The sequence below is a fragment of the Pongo abelii genome, chromosome X (genome assembly GCF_028885655.2).
Source record: "Pongo abelii isolate AG06213 chromosome X, NHGRI_mPonAbe1-v2.0_pri, whole genome shotgun sequence".
NCBI lineage: Eukaryota > Metazoa > Chordata > Mammalia > Primates > Hominidae > Pongo > Pongo abelii.
In genome coordinates, this window is record NC_072008.2 from 113,967,172 (window position 1) to 113,983,796 (window position 16,625).

Sequence of the window (16,625 nt, forward strand, 5' to 3'; positions counted from 1 at the left end):
TTCTCCCTATGTAGGACCTGTTCCTCTTTCCTCCCTAGACCCCCATGTACATAATCTTCTCATGTCACTGCTTCTTGCTTCTGTTGATTTCATTTTCTGTTCTTTCATTTGTTCCATACATGTAGCCTCGATTCAAGGATAGCTGTGGCCTCACATACTGCATTCAGGGTGTCTATCTTTTAAGAGAAGAATCAAGAAGAGTAGAGACTATAATGACCTTCTTGCTGGCCTAGCTAGGCCTGAGAGGGGGTGAAGTGCAAGAGTAAAATTCTTTGGCTGCCATTTTGATCAGAGCCATCCCAAATGAAGCAAGGCAGTTGTCACAAGCTTTAAAGGGCTTTACTAATTTGACCAGATAACTGGCCAGTGACTCACTGAGACAGGGTTGGCGATAGAGAAATGGTATTTCTTTGGCCAGTACTAAAAATAGACCCAAGGCTTATATGCATACATGCTGTACATTCATCCAATGCCACCCATCCTCACCCCTACCAAGGCAATGCCAGAGAGGTTGCCCTTTTCCTACAGTCTACTCAAGTTACTTATTTTCTGATTTTCTTTCTCTTTTTAGGCTACACTAGATGTTCATTTAAAACTGATTTCTTCTGCCTGTGAGGGGTAGAGGGAAGGGTGGGGAGGTACACAGTGTGATTTGCCCCACCTCAGTCCACCACCTCCTGGGGATGGCCTGACCTGGATAATCATTTTTAGCCTGGTATTTCCTGGGCATGGGCCAAGGGTTGAGGCCAGCAGCAGAGAGGCTAAGATGGCACAGGCTCCCTGTCAGATTTGGTAGTGATGAATTTTCACTGGGGAATAAAATGGCTTTTTCTAACTTCTTTAGATCTGAAACACTGCAGAGACTATCATCTTAATAATTAAAATATATTGAGGAGAAAGGCTACTTAAATCCCTGAATGACTGGAATTCTGTAAGATATTTTAAGAAAGGTAATATCCCTGGTTAACAGTGTTTCTTTTTCTTTTTCTTTTCTTTTCTTTTTTTTTTTTTTTTTTTTTGGGGACGGTATCTTACTGTGTCACGAGGCTGGAGTGCAGTGGCGCGATCTTGGCTCACTGCAACCTCGGCCTCCCGGGTTCAAGTGATTCTCCTGCTTCAGCCTCCCGAGTAGCTGGGACTACAGGCATGCACCACCAAACCCAGCTAATTTTTGTATTTTTAGTAGAGACGGGGTTTCACCATGTTGGCCAGGATGGTCTCGATCTCAGCTGTGTTTCTAAAAGTACAAATTATAATTTCAACTTCCAACAAAATATTTATATGATCAGAACAGACTCATTTTTTTTTTTTATCAGAACAGACTGATTTATATTTAGGAGCATTTATTTCTATGAAAACAGCATGCCCTTGCCTTAGAAAACAAAAACAAAATAAAATAAAACAATTTATCCTTTCAAGGGATTTCTTTTAGAGAATCTCTGTAGCTACTTGTAGTTGTACAAATGGCCCCCTACTTTCTCTGTGCTCCCTTCCTCACAGGGGCTGAGGAGCCCCCATGAGTTGAGAGGTGTATGTTGAGTATCTTAGCTTTGAACTTGAATTATATTTTCTCATAGATATAGCACCATAAACTGTGAAATAAACTATCAATTTAAATTTTCTAGTTACAGATTAAAATAGGTTTTGTGGACTAGCTTGGAAATATATTTACTGTTTATAATATAATTTCTCTCAGAAAATTATTATTATTTATTTATTTTTTTAAAGAGATGGGGGTTGGCACTGAAAGTTCCAAGCTTCTGATCATGGCTTAGTCTTTCTGGTAACCAGCCTCCATCCAGAAGCCCACCAAGAGATACTTCATTAGAACAGAAGATGCTCTTATCACCCAGGAAATTCACTAGGAGCTCTATGTCAGGAACCAGGGAGAAAGGCCAAATTTCAGAAGAAAAGATGCACATAGCATCCCTGTCACTCACCATAACAAAGGTTTTAGGAGCTCTGTGCCAGAAAACAGTGATAGAAACTAAATATATATTTCTTATTATATCTTAATAGTCATCTGTGAATACCAAGAACAAGTTATGTTTACCGTTAATTTCAAGATCCTTCTTTGCAGAAGCCATATGTGAATAAAATGGCATATAAAAATACTATGAAAACATCTGGTCTTCCAGCTAAAATATTACCATATACACAGTTGTACAAACATTCACGCTTGTCACAGCACCTTCCAAGCCACTGGCCACTAGAAACCTCGCAATACAAACCTCATGATATTCCCTGTGACATGAACAGGAGTTAGGTATGCAGGTATTGTATCACCTCAACACACTCAGAGTAGGGGAAGCTCGATAATTGGCTATTTACAAAGAAGGCCCCATGGTATAAAATGTTTTGAAGTAACTGTGGCCAAATGATTTTTTAGAGATGGTGTTAAATGGGACCTTGAGAAAGGGAAGGTCAAAAGAGATGGTCAAGAGGAGATCCTTCAGCTAAAGGATTTAGAGGTCTTGTGAGTGTCTTTGTTCCTCAAGGAAAAGGAATTGCTTCCATTAGATTCAAGCTGCTGACCTTTCACCTTCAGGGCAAAGGTAATAATCAGTCAACCACAAAGGTAAGCCCCTTCTATTAAATTTTACTTAAGTTTCTTTCCTTTTCTTTCAGTTTTATCCAAGTATGAAAACCAGATTACTATTTTCACTGACTACCTAGAAGAATATCCAGATACAGATGAGCTGGTATGGATCTTAGGGAAGCAGCATCTCCTTAAAACAGGTAAGATTTGGTAGCATTTGTCTGTAAGAACCCACATGAGGTAGGCACCTGTGGTTCAGGGTTTGTACTTTTTCTTCTTGGGTTGGCAGAGCATTGTCTTGCTCAATGTTAATGCTACTCTGAGGTGGATTTAACTTGTAGTCAACGGAGCTTAAACCTCAGGACTTTTGCTTGGACAGGCCCCTTCCAAGGCCCTGAAAGGCCCTAGTAGTGTGTTTACATGGTTATAGGTTTTTGCACAATTTGCACAAGTAATATATTTTTATTCTTTTCCTTAAAGGAGAATCCCCAAATTCTAGAAGCCTTGGATTTCAGAAAACACGGACCCACTCCTGGTATCACTAATCAGTCTCTAGCCTTTCATGACTGGCCTACATATTTATTACTCTCACATGCTTGTCTGGCTAGATAAAAACACCCAAGGACTTCTAGACAACCCATGGACCTCAGAAACAATATCAGACCTAAGTTTTTCTTAAGTTTTAGATCTTTTGCTGACCGTAGCACTGTCTCAGTTTATTCTGATTTTGTATAGAACTTTTAGCCACTGCAGCTAGGTGGAAAGGAGGCTTGAATTTTTCTTCCTTACCATTACATTCTTATAGATTGGGAAAGAAAGACCTTTTAACCTGAAACTGCTAACAGCCCAGCACCCAGATAAAGCCAGAGCTTGGAAAGAGGCAGCTCTGAGATTTGTGTCTTTCTGAGGAGACATCCTCTTCAGAGGCCCTCGCTTAGCGTGGAGGAAGGAACAGGAAGAGGCTGATGAAAAGGCAGGAGAGGAAGTTAGGCATTGTTGAGCTCCTCCTGAGCCTGGCTTCATTATTTTGATTGGAGAATTCTGAACAGTGGAAAGCCTGGAGCTAGTGATTAGGAGACCTTTTGTATTCAGACTCTTCTAACTCAGGTAAGTCACTGTCTCTTTCTGGATCTTAACTTCCTTCAGTGGTACTTAAAATGAGGGGATTTGAGGGGATCTCTTCTAATTCTGCATTCCATGACAACAGGAATCCCCAGGTTGCCAAATCCACTCATATTCAAATGTTAAATTGGGAAACGCCTCTTAAAGTGAAATCATTGCTAAAATGTCCATACAACTTCCCCAGCATAAAGCCACACAGGAAGGCATAAAGACTGTCAGAGGCAGGAGTGAGGGTGTGGACATTTAAGAGGACGGGCACATAACAGCTAGCATTCGTTATAGGTTCACTACATACTAGTCACCATCCAAGCACTTTACGTGTATTATCTTTTGGATATTCACAACTCAATGAAGTAGGTACTATAATTCTCCCCATTTATGGATGAGGAAACTGAAGCTCAGAGAGGTTAAGTTAACCAGGTTACACAGCTGGTAAGTAGCAGAGTCAGGGTTCAAACCCAAGCAAAGTATGACTTCAGGTGTCTTACTCTTAACCATTATACATCTGCTTCCCTGAATGTGCTAGGCACTGGGGCATGGAAGGGAGGGGAAATACAGATAGCTCAACTTTCCGATTTGCTCCAAAGAAAAGGAAGACAGAAAATAGAAACTATTGGCTAAAAGTAGATTTCCCTTTGTTCTTTTTAAGTGCAGTGACTATAAGTTCTATACAGAATATAATACAGACATGTTGTTGAGAAGAGGGAGAGAGGTGACTTAAGAAAGACAGCCACATCTAAGTACGGATAAAAATGTGGAAGCCATATTTGTGGCCCATCAAAGTAAATTTATGTCATAAAATACAAGAAAGCATGCTTTGAAAAAAGACACAAAAACATTTGTGATATTATATATGCATTTAGATTATAAGTGCCAGTTGCACTAGTTGCTATAGATACATTTCTTACACACCTAATTTGCTTAGTAAGACATTTCCTTTTTATTTAAACATGCATGTGTGCATGAACAGACACATATGCATCCACACAAACAAGCCAACCCCTAGTTTTTGTTTTGTTTTATTTTGTTTTGCTTGAGACAGGGTCTCTCTGTTACTCAGGCTAGAGTACAGTGGTGATCATAGCTCACTGCAACCTCGAACTCCTGGGTTCAAGTGATCCTCATACCTCATCTTTTTCGTAGAGATGAGGTCTCACTGTGTTGCCCAGGCTGGACTTGAATTCCTGGCCTGAAGTGATCTCCCTGTTTCAGCTTCCCAAAGCACTGGGATTACAGGTGTGAGTCGCTGGGCCCAGCCAAACCTCTAGTTTTAGATAAGGGATGATGGGTGCTGGTGCAAGATCCAACCAACCATTCAGACTGGAGCTGATAGACTTGTTAGTGGGTTTTCTAGGATCCTTAATTTTCTTATTCCTTGTCTTTTGGCAATGATCCCAGTGTTTGTAACTGCCAGGACTGTGGAACTCAGTAAAAAGATGACAGGAGCTACCCAACGTCATTATACCAGTCAAGTAGCTCTGGTCAAACCATAGGTTGGGAGAAATACTGAAATTATTTGGCTAAAATGAGAATGGGTTTCCTGTGAATTTACCTAGCCCCATAATAATGGAATTGACTGGTTATTTGAAATTAAGTTAGTAGCTGGCTCAGAAGTAAAGGTGGGTATTTTTAGATATGGTGATTTAATTTTAATTTTACATTTAATTACAGAAAAATCTAAGCTGTTGTCTGATATAAGTGCTCGTCTATGGTTTACATACAGAAGGAAATTTTCACCAATTGGTAGGTATATCATTTGTTTTACTGTGCTTTATTCCTTGTGGATAGCTTGCCTGAGGTTATCAGTGACTTCATAGAAACCTCAGAATTAACAGCTCACTATAGCAAAGAATTTGATTTAGGAGACTAGGTAAATCTTACACTTCATCCAAAAGTTTCATTGCTAAAGTATCCTTTCACATATGGCTCTATGGCATTGAGGGATTATGACAATATACTTTTGACACCACCTTCAAGTGTTCAGATGATATTACTTGTTATACTTTTGAGATTAAGGGGGAAAATCACATAATCTTTTAATTTGTATAATATCTGTTAAATTACAATCCACTGCTTTGTGGAACTACATGATTATTAATGAAAATTGTGTCTTGAAAGAAAGAAAATAATTTATTTTTTTCCCCCCTTATGACATGAAAGCACCTTGCCATTGAGAGACAAATTACAGTAATTTCCTTGGAACTAATTCTAGGCTGTTACCAGCTGTCAACTGGAAAAAAGGACAGCTCAATAGGTGAAGTGAATATGCTGTCTTCATAAAGGATGTACAACACATTTGCAAGTAGGGTGGCCTCTTCCTAGTATCATGGCCCTGTAGGAAAAGGGCCTAGAAATGGTGAAATCTACTCTTCTAAGAGGAAACTAGAATGAAATCAACCTTTCTGTTCAGTGCCAAAAATGAAGGTCACACAGACTTTTCTTTCCTTTCTTTCTTTCTTTTTTTTTTTTTTTTTGAGACGGAGTCTCGCTCGGTCACCCAGGCTGGAGTGCAGTGGCGTGATCTCGGCTCATTGCAAGCTCCGCCTCCTGGGTTCACGCCATTCTCCTGCCTCAGCCTCCTGAGTAGCTGGGACTACAGGCACCCGCCAACACGCCCGGCTAATTTTTTGCATTTTTAGTAGAGACAGGGTTTCACCGTGTTAGCCAGGATGGTCTCGATATCCTGACCTCGTGATCCGCCCGCCTCGGCCTCCCAAAGTGCTGGGATTATAGGCGTGAGCCACCGCGCCCGGCCCCCTTTTTTTTTTTATTGCTCTCCCCAGAAATACCCCAGTCAGTAACAAACAAAAGAACGATCTTTAGTAACCAATGGTTCTGAACTGTTAACTTTCTCTGGCTGCGGAGCTCTTTGCAAGGCTGGAAAATATTTCTAATTTTACTCTGCCAATATTTTGGCAATAGATGATCTCTTCTTTATGTGGGCCTCATTGCATCTTTTCCATACTAATCTGGCCAATAATCCCAGCATTAGCAAGAGCCAAAAGGCACCCCTTCCAGGTCATAAATTGGCTCCCTCCTTCCCATCTTCTTGTAGTAACTCTCCTTCAGTCCCCACAACTAAAAGAAAGGGGTGACCACCTTGACCCACTTGTCTTACAAGGTTGATGACCCCCTTTGAAGTTAGTCTTCTGAGATCATGCTTATAGCATATTTTTCCATTTCCACACTGGGAAAAGAAAACAATGAAAACAAAATATCCTCTCTGCCATACAAGTTATTTGATTTCATTGGCCTCTTGGAAAAGGATATTGAGCTCACCCTGGCGTCATATGTGGGATTTTCTTTGCAGAAGGTGTTCTTAAAATGGAACCTATTGTCTTATTTCATTTATTAACTAATTTTGTACCTTTTAAAGATACATTTCTAATTTATTAATATGGGTTTAAATTATGATCATACTCAAAACATCAAGTATTTGCATCATTCTCTATGGGTTCTAGAACACTTTCACAGATATTCTCTCAGTTCTTACAATACCCACTGATAGTAGGCAGAGTATGTACTATTATGCTCAGCCTATAGATGAGATTTAGATTAGATAACTAGAGACTGGTCTTCTGATGCCTCATCTAGGGATCTTTCCCCTATTTTACAATGTCTTTCTTGCTGTTCAGATCTTCATAGTGTATATTCAGAATAGTCATGAGCCTTCCAAATCTCTTTGACCATTTTGATGATTGCCTTTGGTAGTATTTGTTCTTTATCTAAGTAAGACTGGCTTCCTTGAGAATTTCAGGGCCATGCAAGTGAGCTATGCAAGGCAAGGTTTGGGTCTGGCAGATGATGACATGGAATGGACTAAGGGTTGGTATTCATACATAGCAGTCACCTACCAAAATTGCATGTATACCTAGAAGTCTTCAAGCAGAAAACATAAGGGACACATTTAGTTCATTTGCTTGTTTTATGTTTGGCCGTAGAACCTGTTTTGGTTGACTCAGCACTATGTTTGCAAGTTCCAACCATATACCCAAATCTTGTTTGGTCTGTGGGTGTATCTGTCACCTCGCTTTTCAGAGTATATATATTTACCTGTCTTGTGTGAGTCCCAAATATGCTGATGTTTCAGGAAAGGGCAATTTGAGGAACCCATATTCATTCCTTTCCATTTTGCCAACAGGTGGAACGGGCCCTTCATCAGATGCTGGTTGGGGATGTATGCTACGCTGTGGACAGATGATGCTGGCTCAAGCCCTTATCTGTAGACACTTGGGAAGGGGTGAGTTAAATTTGTTTTATAAACTTTCTCAGAGACCTCTGCAGTATCACTTGCTGCTGTTGATTTAGCTTGATGCTGAGCCTTGGGAACACTCAGTAACAAACTTGAGGGTCTTAAAATGCTCTCTGCAAGCTCAAGTGGTGGGGCTGACAAGTCAACAAAGCCCCTCATAAGAAGGAAACAGCTAGTGTTTCCTTGTGAGTCACCAAGCCAGGGAGTTATTTTCCTGGGACAGAACTGAACATTGAGGGAGGTATGTCATTTATCCTTTCCATCTTTGCTATTGTTTGAGTAAGTCCTTAGAAATGCAAGATAACAAAGGGAGCAGGAAGAAGGGTGTGGTGGTAAGTCTGTTTCTTGACCTCGTTTAAGATATCTGCCTGGTGAAGGATGTAAGTGATCTAAAGGAAGTGCGTAGAGGGAGCTGGCGCTATTTTGGTTTTGGTTCACTAAGGATGTCCAGCTGATGACGAAGGAATCTTTAAATTTGCTTCCTTGGGAGGACATTTAATTAAGAAAGCCTTCTGATAATGGTTGCTGGAACTCTCTTTTTTTTTTTCGAGTCGGAGTTTCGCTCTGTCTCCCAGGCTGCAGTGCAGTGGTACGATCTCGGCTCACTGCAACCTCTGACCCCTGGGTTCAAGCAATTCTCCACCTCAGCCTCCTGAGTAGCTGGGATTATAGGTGCCTGCCAACACGCCTGGCTGATTTTTGAATTTTTAGTAAAGATGGTGTTTTGCCATGTTGGCCAGGCTGATCTCGAACTCCTGACCTCAGAGGATCCACCCGCCTCGGCCTCCCAAAGTGCTAGGATTACAGGCATGAGCCACCTCGCCTGGCTGGTTGTTGGAACTCTTGAGTCTTGCTTTCTTAAGACATGTACATACTTCCCTATGGGCATCTGAAGGATGGGGTTGGCTGGATGCCAGCTCAGGCACTTGGGTGAAGGTCCAGTTGGACTTGGGGATGAGAGAGTGAAAGGAAACTTTGGATGAGATTGGGCTGCTGAACTCATTGGCTGTTGCTAATTGAGGTTCAGAAGTATAGAAACATCATTTTCCTTTTCCCACTGTGCAAACTCACAGATTTTGCTACAGCTTTCAGAGAGGATTGGAGAAGGGCCTAGGGAGGTTTCAGGGCTTGTTACCTTCTCTTCAGGGTTTGGGATATCCTACTTCCCCTGGATAGTATAATAATTTCCATTTTACAGATGAGGAAACCGAGGCTCAGGGAAGTGATGTGATTTACCCACGGTAAAACAGCAAGAAATCAAAGATTTGGGGATAAAATAAAGATATTCCAACTCCTTGTCCAGTGATTTCCCTTGTTTATACATGCTTCTTGGTATAGATCCATTCTTACTATTTAATTTTTTTTTCATTTATAACACACTTCAAAATGATTATTTTGGAAGCGAGTTCTGGAAGTAGGGAGCAAACTGGAAAAAAAAAACAAAACTCCACAGTCAGCAATCTCAATTGTTTCAATACAAAATCAAGTAGCAGGAAGAAGTTGGAAATAGATCTTGTAGTTAAGATGAGTTAAAAGAGTAATTTTGTAAAGATGTCTTTTGGATTGTTTCCTATTCAGCTATTTTAAAATTAAGGTAGAGTATTCACTTACCATTGTCGTCAGCGAATATTTAGTGGTATTTAGCAGCCAGCTAATTAGGATTTCCCCAGACTTGGACAATTTGGTAGCTAATGAAAAGAAGTTGGATGTGGTTCACCCTCTGAGGGCTGTGCTGGATCCAAAGTTAAAAACTTTGGTTTTAGAAACACTAGAAGCAAAAGACAACTGAAGAGTCTGGAGATAATGGCTTCAAGTGTAGTTTGGTCTTTATTTCAAACTCTCTCTAAAACCTCAGGAGAAAAATTTGTCTTGGACGCAAACTAAGCCTCAAAAATGTGGCCCATTAGATAGCGTTTCTAGAGCTGAGAGGATTGCAGTGATTACATAGTTTTTGCAGTTGTCCCCAGTAAGTTACGAATGGCCTCTGTAGGATTTAGGGGACTGTGCTGAAGGCACAGATGGTATCCGTACAGATGTAGTTATTTTGGCATTGGTCTTAGGGAAACCTTGAACACCTAATAGCAAAGGTATTTGTTTTCCCAAAGCTCAGCATGGACTTTTTAAAAGGTGGTGTAAAAACGACAGCATGCAATTTTTTTAAGCTTCCTTAGTTGTGAGCTGTGTATATTCCCCTGTGAATTGTCGTATATCAGAATAGCACTTCTTACCCATGAGATCCTTTTGTCAATGCTGCCAAAATATAAGAGCAAAAGCCATTGCTGTCTATGTGGAGATGAGATGCTATGGCATCTGGCTTATATACCGATGTACTGCCGGGCTTTGTGGTGACCTCCTGTTTACTGAGTAACTGGCCAGAAAGGCCTTTGTGACATTGTTTTTATGTAATATTTATCCAGCTCCAGCCCTTGGGTTAAGTCAGTTCCTTGGTCAACTTCTTGTTTTGCTTTTACTTTATACCCACTGAGTCCTTGAAAGCAATCACTTTCAGATGTCTTTGTCATCAAAATGAAAGATACTTAGAAATGTTCTAACTTGATCATTCCTGCCTTCTAGATGTGATGCCTTTGTTTTCCTTCTAACTTTGTAGTTACAATAAAAGTGCAGAGAGGTAATAAACAGTTATAAAAATGTTTCTAACCCATTTCTTTTTCTTAAAAAGACTGGAGCTGGGAGAAACAAAAAGAACAACCCAAAGAATACCAACGCATCCTACAGTGCTTCTTAGATAGAAAAGATTGTTGCTACTCTATCCATCAAATGGGTAAGGTCATAAATCAATAGTTTAAAGGCAGTGCCTATTCCTGTTCCTTCTCTTCCCTTGCCTTATATGTGGCTCCATTAAGTTGTCCATCTGCTTAATTATTTATGCAAAAAATTAAGATTTTGTGGCTTATTGGAAGATCTTTTGCTAACATGTTATTTTTTTCCACATAAAAACAGCACAAATGGGTGTAGGAGAAGGGAAATCAATTGGAGAATGGTTTGGACCAAATACAGTTGCACAGGTGTTAAAGTAAGTAAAAGAGTCTGGCATCTGCCTTATTCTGCTGTCTCCTATGCTTCCCTCCCTAGACAACTAAACCTCCCATCAACCGAGGTATTCTTGCAATCCCGCTAAGCTACTCCTCCCACTAAACCATCAAATATCTGTGCCGTTTTGCTCAGATGGCTCTTTGAAATGTGTAGGCATGGATATCTGTCTTGGTGTATCAGAGTTATATTCACTGGTAGCAGTATATGTGGCTGTATCCTAGGACTCATTCAGTGTCTCATGCTACAGATTGATGCTCATGTGCCTGGGAGCCATTGGCCTGAGGGTCCCTTTGAAGCCAAAAGTTTCATACTAAGTGGTAGTGGCTAAGCCAGCCTAAGCAAGAAATGGACCCCCACAGGGCTCCCACATGCACTACATAATATTTAAAAACCCTGTTCATTCAGCATTTTCTGTGTACCTTTACTGTGCTAAGTTCTGGGGGTGCAGAAATAAACTTGACACAGTCCTTGCCTCAAGGAACTCACCACCTGTTGGGGGCGACAAACCCCAGGGAAGTCTTGGAATCAGTTTGTCATCTCATAGCAGACTCAAGGTGTCCCAGTGTGGTATTTTTCCAGTTGTCTTGTTAAATTCCAGAATTCACCTCCCACAGCAAGAGGCAAGGTGGAGAGGTCAGGACCAACTTTTTGAAAGCAAACGGGGTGAGTGATGTTAGTACTTATACCTGCAGACCACCTTACCTGTTGTCACTCTCCTTCCTAACAACCTATCACTGGATGGAAACTCCATGAGGGCAGAGATTGTATTTATCTTGTTCATTCTGTAACACTAGCACATAGAACTGCCTGGCATGCATAAGTAATCAATAAGTGCTTGATGAATAAATGAAAATGGCAGCCAGAATCTGAGGTCAGATTTAGGGATCAGAAGATTGAAACCTTCTGGCCTCCTTTGGTGTAGAGTATTAAGCTCCCGGGCATTATGGGGGAACCTGTTCCAAGCGAAGTACAGACAGGACATTGTTTCCATTACTAACGAGTCTTCAGTGAACTAGAATGCTTTGGGAATGTGTCTGTGAGGGGAGTGGCCTGGATTTTTTGGGGACCCAAGGAAAATCTGTATTGACTTTACTCCTTCCTAACAATGTAACCTCTCTGAGGCTGCTCTCTTGCCATAGTCAGAGTGCCTTTTGGGCATCGCTGACTCTGCTGAGTGAAAATCTGGCAGGATTTCAGGAATCACTGTATGAACGTAGTGTGGAAAGTATAAGAGATTAGAATGGCTGTGCTGAGCCCAAAACCCGGCTTGAAATGGTTGGTGTTAAAATAACATCCCTCAGAATTTGCTTCTTGCTTCTAAATTTTAAGGTTACCAACAACACAGTGGAAACCTAGATTTTTTTTTTTTTTTTTTTTTTTTTGAGACAGAGTCTCACTCTGTCACCCAGGCTGGAGTGCAGTGGCACAATCTCGGCTCACTGCAACCTCCACCTCCCAGGGTCAAGCATTCTCCTGCCTCAGCCTCCCAAGTAGCTGGGATTACAGGTGCCTGCTACCACGCCCAGCTAATTTTTGTATTTTTAGTAGAGATGGAGTTTCACTGTGTTAGCCAGGCTGGTCTCGAACTTCTGATCTCGTGATCCACCCGTCTCAACCTCCCAAAGTGCTGGGATTACAGGCGTGAGCCACCACGCCTGGTGTAGATTTTTTTAAAGAATGTAAATGGGTTCCAATTCATCATGATCATTAGCATTAACAACAGCATATTATTATTATTATTATTATATTATTGTTATTATTCTGGGGAAAGATAATACATTAAAATGAATGAAATACAAGGGTGATGGTAGTTAACCTCTTCCTGGGAGCTACCTGGTAGAGAGAATGTGTTTTCTTTGGTCCAATGAGACTGGGCTTTACCCACACATCCCAGAAGTAGCCAGATTAAACATGGCCTCACTTAACTGGCAAGGGAAGAAGGAGGAAAGGGAGAAATAGGCAGGGTACTTTACATAGACCTCAGATCATCTCTCTTTTAAAGGGGTTTTCTTTCTAATATACCATAAAGTCCTACAGTTCAGCATGGTGGCTCTCTTCAGCTGCTGACCAGTAAAGCTTGGCACCTGAGTCAATCTGTAGCCTATGTCACTTGAGAGGCATTCTCAGGGCAGCTGGGGAACAGTGGAAGTGATCTCTCTCTCTCTCTCCCCTCCACCCACTGTCTCTATCTCTGGGTTTACCTGGAACATATTCTCCATATTATCTATGATCCCAAACAAATATCTATTTTTTACAGACAGCTTCCTTTTAAAAAGTTTTTTTTACAGTTTTCCATTTGTAAAATAAAAATTCGGTAAGTCAGAATGTCTTTTATTTAAGAAAACAAAGTCTCTTGGGACTTTGAGAGCAGATGCATGGGTAACTTTTCTTTTTTCCCCAGTAGGTGTCCCATCATTTTGTGAAGTAGACTTCTCCAGGTTGTAAAGCAGAAACTTCTTTTTGAGGTTCAGATACAGTGACTCTGTGGCATTCTCAAGGTCTCTAGACATGGAGCATCCCAGAGCTCTGGCAAAGAAGCCAGAGCTGACCTGAACACCAGCTTTTCTGTGGCTCAGTGTTTGGTGACTTTAGGAACACTGGGCATAAATTGTACTGTTTTCTGCTGATATTTCCATCTTCCCAAATTGTGACTTCATTATACATTGCTTTGCAGAAAACTTGCTTTATTTGACGAATGGAATTCCTTGGCTGTTTATGTTTCAATGGATAACACAGTGGTCATTGAAGATATCAGTGAGTTACCAGCCTGTTTAACTTCCCAGCTGATGGGTGATGAGTTCCTTCCTCACCATTCAGAATTCTGGGGCTCAAGAGAGTCTCTTTGGTCTTCCTCACCAGGACAGGGGAGCTTAGGGGAGCACAGGGCTCTGATTCTCTTTCTTTTCAGCTTTCTGAGAGGGAGAACACCATTAGAGGGGCCTTGCTCCTCCTCAGTGAGGTACCACACTCCTTCCCTGCAGAAAATACAAAGTGTGTATAATAATTTATTCAACCACCAACAGATCTTTCATGGAGGCTCACCCTTGTTCAGGCATGTGATTCCTGCACTGAAGAGTGAGAGCAACCTAAAGATACAGTCCCTGTCTCAAAGGCCCTGGCAGACTTGAGAAATGAGATTCTTCCAATGAGCCTAGAATCCCTATTGGGAGCTAAACAAGTACCCAGTGGCCAGAATGAAGAGCATGAGCCCTAGAGGAATGGCCTGGGCTTCGTGCAGGCGGGGAGTCAGCTCAGCCCTGGTGGCAGAGGAGAGGGCCTTCTAGGCAGGGTGGGGGGCATGTGAGGTTCCCCTTAGTTTTGATACTGGAGTATCTTCTAGGGCTGAAGACTCCTTACTTATCCGATGTTCTGTTCTTCCATTTCTAGAAAAAATGTGCCGTGTCCTTCCCTTGAGTGCTGACACAGCTGGTGACAGGCCTCCCGATTCTTTGACTGCTTCAAACCTGAGTAAGGGCACCTCTGCCTACTGCTCAGCCTGGAAACCCCTGCTGCTCATTGTGCCCCTTCGCCTGGGCATAAACCAAATCAATCCTGTCTATGTTGATGCATTCAAAGTAAGTCACTTCTTTCCCTGAGCCCATTGCTGCCTGCCCATCACACCGCCATCTCAGCACAGAGATCCGTGAGCAGCAGTCCACAAGTGAGTTGAGAATCTTGCATTCTCTTTCTCTCCAGGAGTGTTTTAAGATGCCACAGTCTTTAGGGGCATTAGGAGGAAAACCAAATAACGCGTATTATTTCATAGGATTCTTAGGTAAGAAAGGAGGAATCACAAGTAAGTCATCGTGGGCTAGGGGAGGGCGTGGGGACAAGGTTTGCATGGGAGACCAGGCAATTCCAGTTAGTGGGTTCCCATCTAGCCCAGGAATGCCGCGGCCTCTGGTCAACTCCTTCTGTCTCCAGCCTAACTGATGGAGAGTGATGTTTCTGTGTGCCTGATGGAAAGCAGGTCCAATTTCAATGCCTTTACTTCCTTGCTTCTTGATAAGATGGTTCCATTGCTTTCCCACTGGATAGCCCCAAGGTCATAGCATTGCTCCAGCACGCCTCTCCTGCCTGTGGGGCCCAGGGTGGTGGAATTTCAATCCCTTGGCTTTGCCAATATCTCTCTTATTAGGGCCTGCTGGCTCACTGTTCAGAGCTGTGACAGGATGGGAATTGGAGGAGGCAAAGACAGAAGTATCCCTTTCCCAAGAATAGGGGCTAAGCCTTAAAACCACTAACCTCTTAATGTGGACCCGAGCAAGCAGCCCAACATTCCCTGCATAGGAAGGCACCTCTGGAAACCCAGTCTCTTTACTCACTAGCTGTGACCAGAGACATTTGAGGTCCTTGGTACACAAGGTAAGCTAGCCTAGTGCTTCTGAAGCTTTAGCATGCACATGAATCACCTTGAGAGCCTATTGGAGTGCAGGTTCAGTAGGTCTTGGGTGCGGCCTGAGTTTCTGCATTTCTAACTAGGTGGTGCCGATGCTGCTGGTCCACAGACCACACTTTGCATACCCAGAGCCTAAACACCTGGTTAGTGTTGAAGAGCATGAGTTACAGAGTGATGTGGCCAGGAAAATTTGGTACAGGACACCTGTTGCAGGGGTGGAGTGGTCTGAGACTTGGCCTTAAGAAAGTTATGAGGTCAGATTGGTTGACAGACAAAGGAGAGCTACAGGAGTTACAAGGGAATGGCATGAGGGCACGTGCAAAGGACTAAGGCGGAGATGGCCTTAGTCATCCTCCCCAACACATTTTCTCTTGGACATTCAGGGAGGTGAGGTGGGATGGGAACAGACACATGTGGCTTTGCATGCCAATCCCCCACTTGCTAGCTGTGTGACTTCCAGGAAAAAGATATCAGTATTCAGTCTCAGGTTCCTTTTATGTAAAATAGGGCTAATGCCTGACTCGCCCTGTTGTCATCTTACAGTAAAGTGTTCAACAAAGAGCCAGGCATATAGGACAGTCACTGAAAGGTGGCTGCACCTTGCTTTACCCCAATACCTCTTTCCTTTGCCAGCCCCTTCTTCCTCTCTTTAGGTTGGGGGGTGTGAAGCAGGGCGCAGGGATTGCACAGCTGCCTCTGCTCTCTCTAATGCTGCCATCTGTTGGTTGAGCCCAAGAATTACAGCTAAATGGAAAATGTGGAGCCTGTAAAGGCTTTTATTTTTCTAAGTATAAAACCTAGTGTTTGGAGTTCTGCAAAATCAGATGCCCTCTGTTCCTAAGCATTTGGGTTCAAAGAAGATGTTGCAAAAAATAGATTTCCAGTTGTTCATGCTTGACTTGTCCCTTCAGGCGGCTATAACAGAATAGTATAGACTAGGTGGCTTTATAAACAACAGAAATTTATGTCTCACTGTTCTGGAGGCTGAAGGTCCAAGATCCAGGCACTGGCAGATTTGGTGTCTGGTGAGAGCCCACTTCCATGTTCATAGATGGCTGTTTTCTTGCTGTATCTTCAAATGGCAGAAGAGGCAAAGGAGCTTTCTGGAGTCTCTTTTATGAGGGCACTAATCCATTCATAGGGGCTCCACCCTCATGACTAAATCACCTCCCAAAGACCCCACTTCCTAATACCATCATATTGGGGGTTAGGATTTCAACATATGAATTTTAGGGAGACATAAACATTCAGTCCACAAC

At 42.2% G+C, this 16,625-nt stretch overlaps 1 protein-coding gene across 5 annotated transcripts in view; it reads left to right on the forward strand.

Moving 5' to 3' along the window:
- ATG4A (autophagy related 4A cysteine peptidase) overlaps positions 1–16,625 on the forward strand; it is a 62,263-nt gene that overhangs the window by 32,828 nt on the left and 12,810 nt on the right. For all 5 annotated transcript variants that reach the window (NM_001133116.1, XM_054544064.2, XM_009235142.4 and 2 more), the window contains 8 exon segments: positions 2,629–2,739; positions 5,333–5,404; positions 7,803–7,901; positions 10,594–10,695; positions 10,875–10,947; positions 13,642–13,721; positions 14,355–14,542; positions 14,664–14,742. In NM_001133116.1, coding sequence (NP_001126588.1) covers positions 2,629–2,739; positions 5,333–5,404; positions 7,803–7,901; positions 10,594–10,695; positions 10,875–10,947; positions 13,642–13,721; positions 14,355–14,542; positions 14,664–14,742 — 804 coding nt within the window.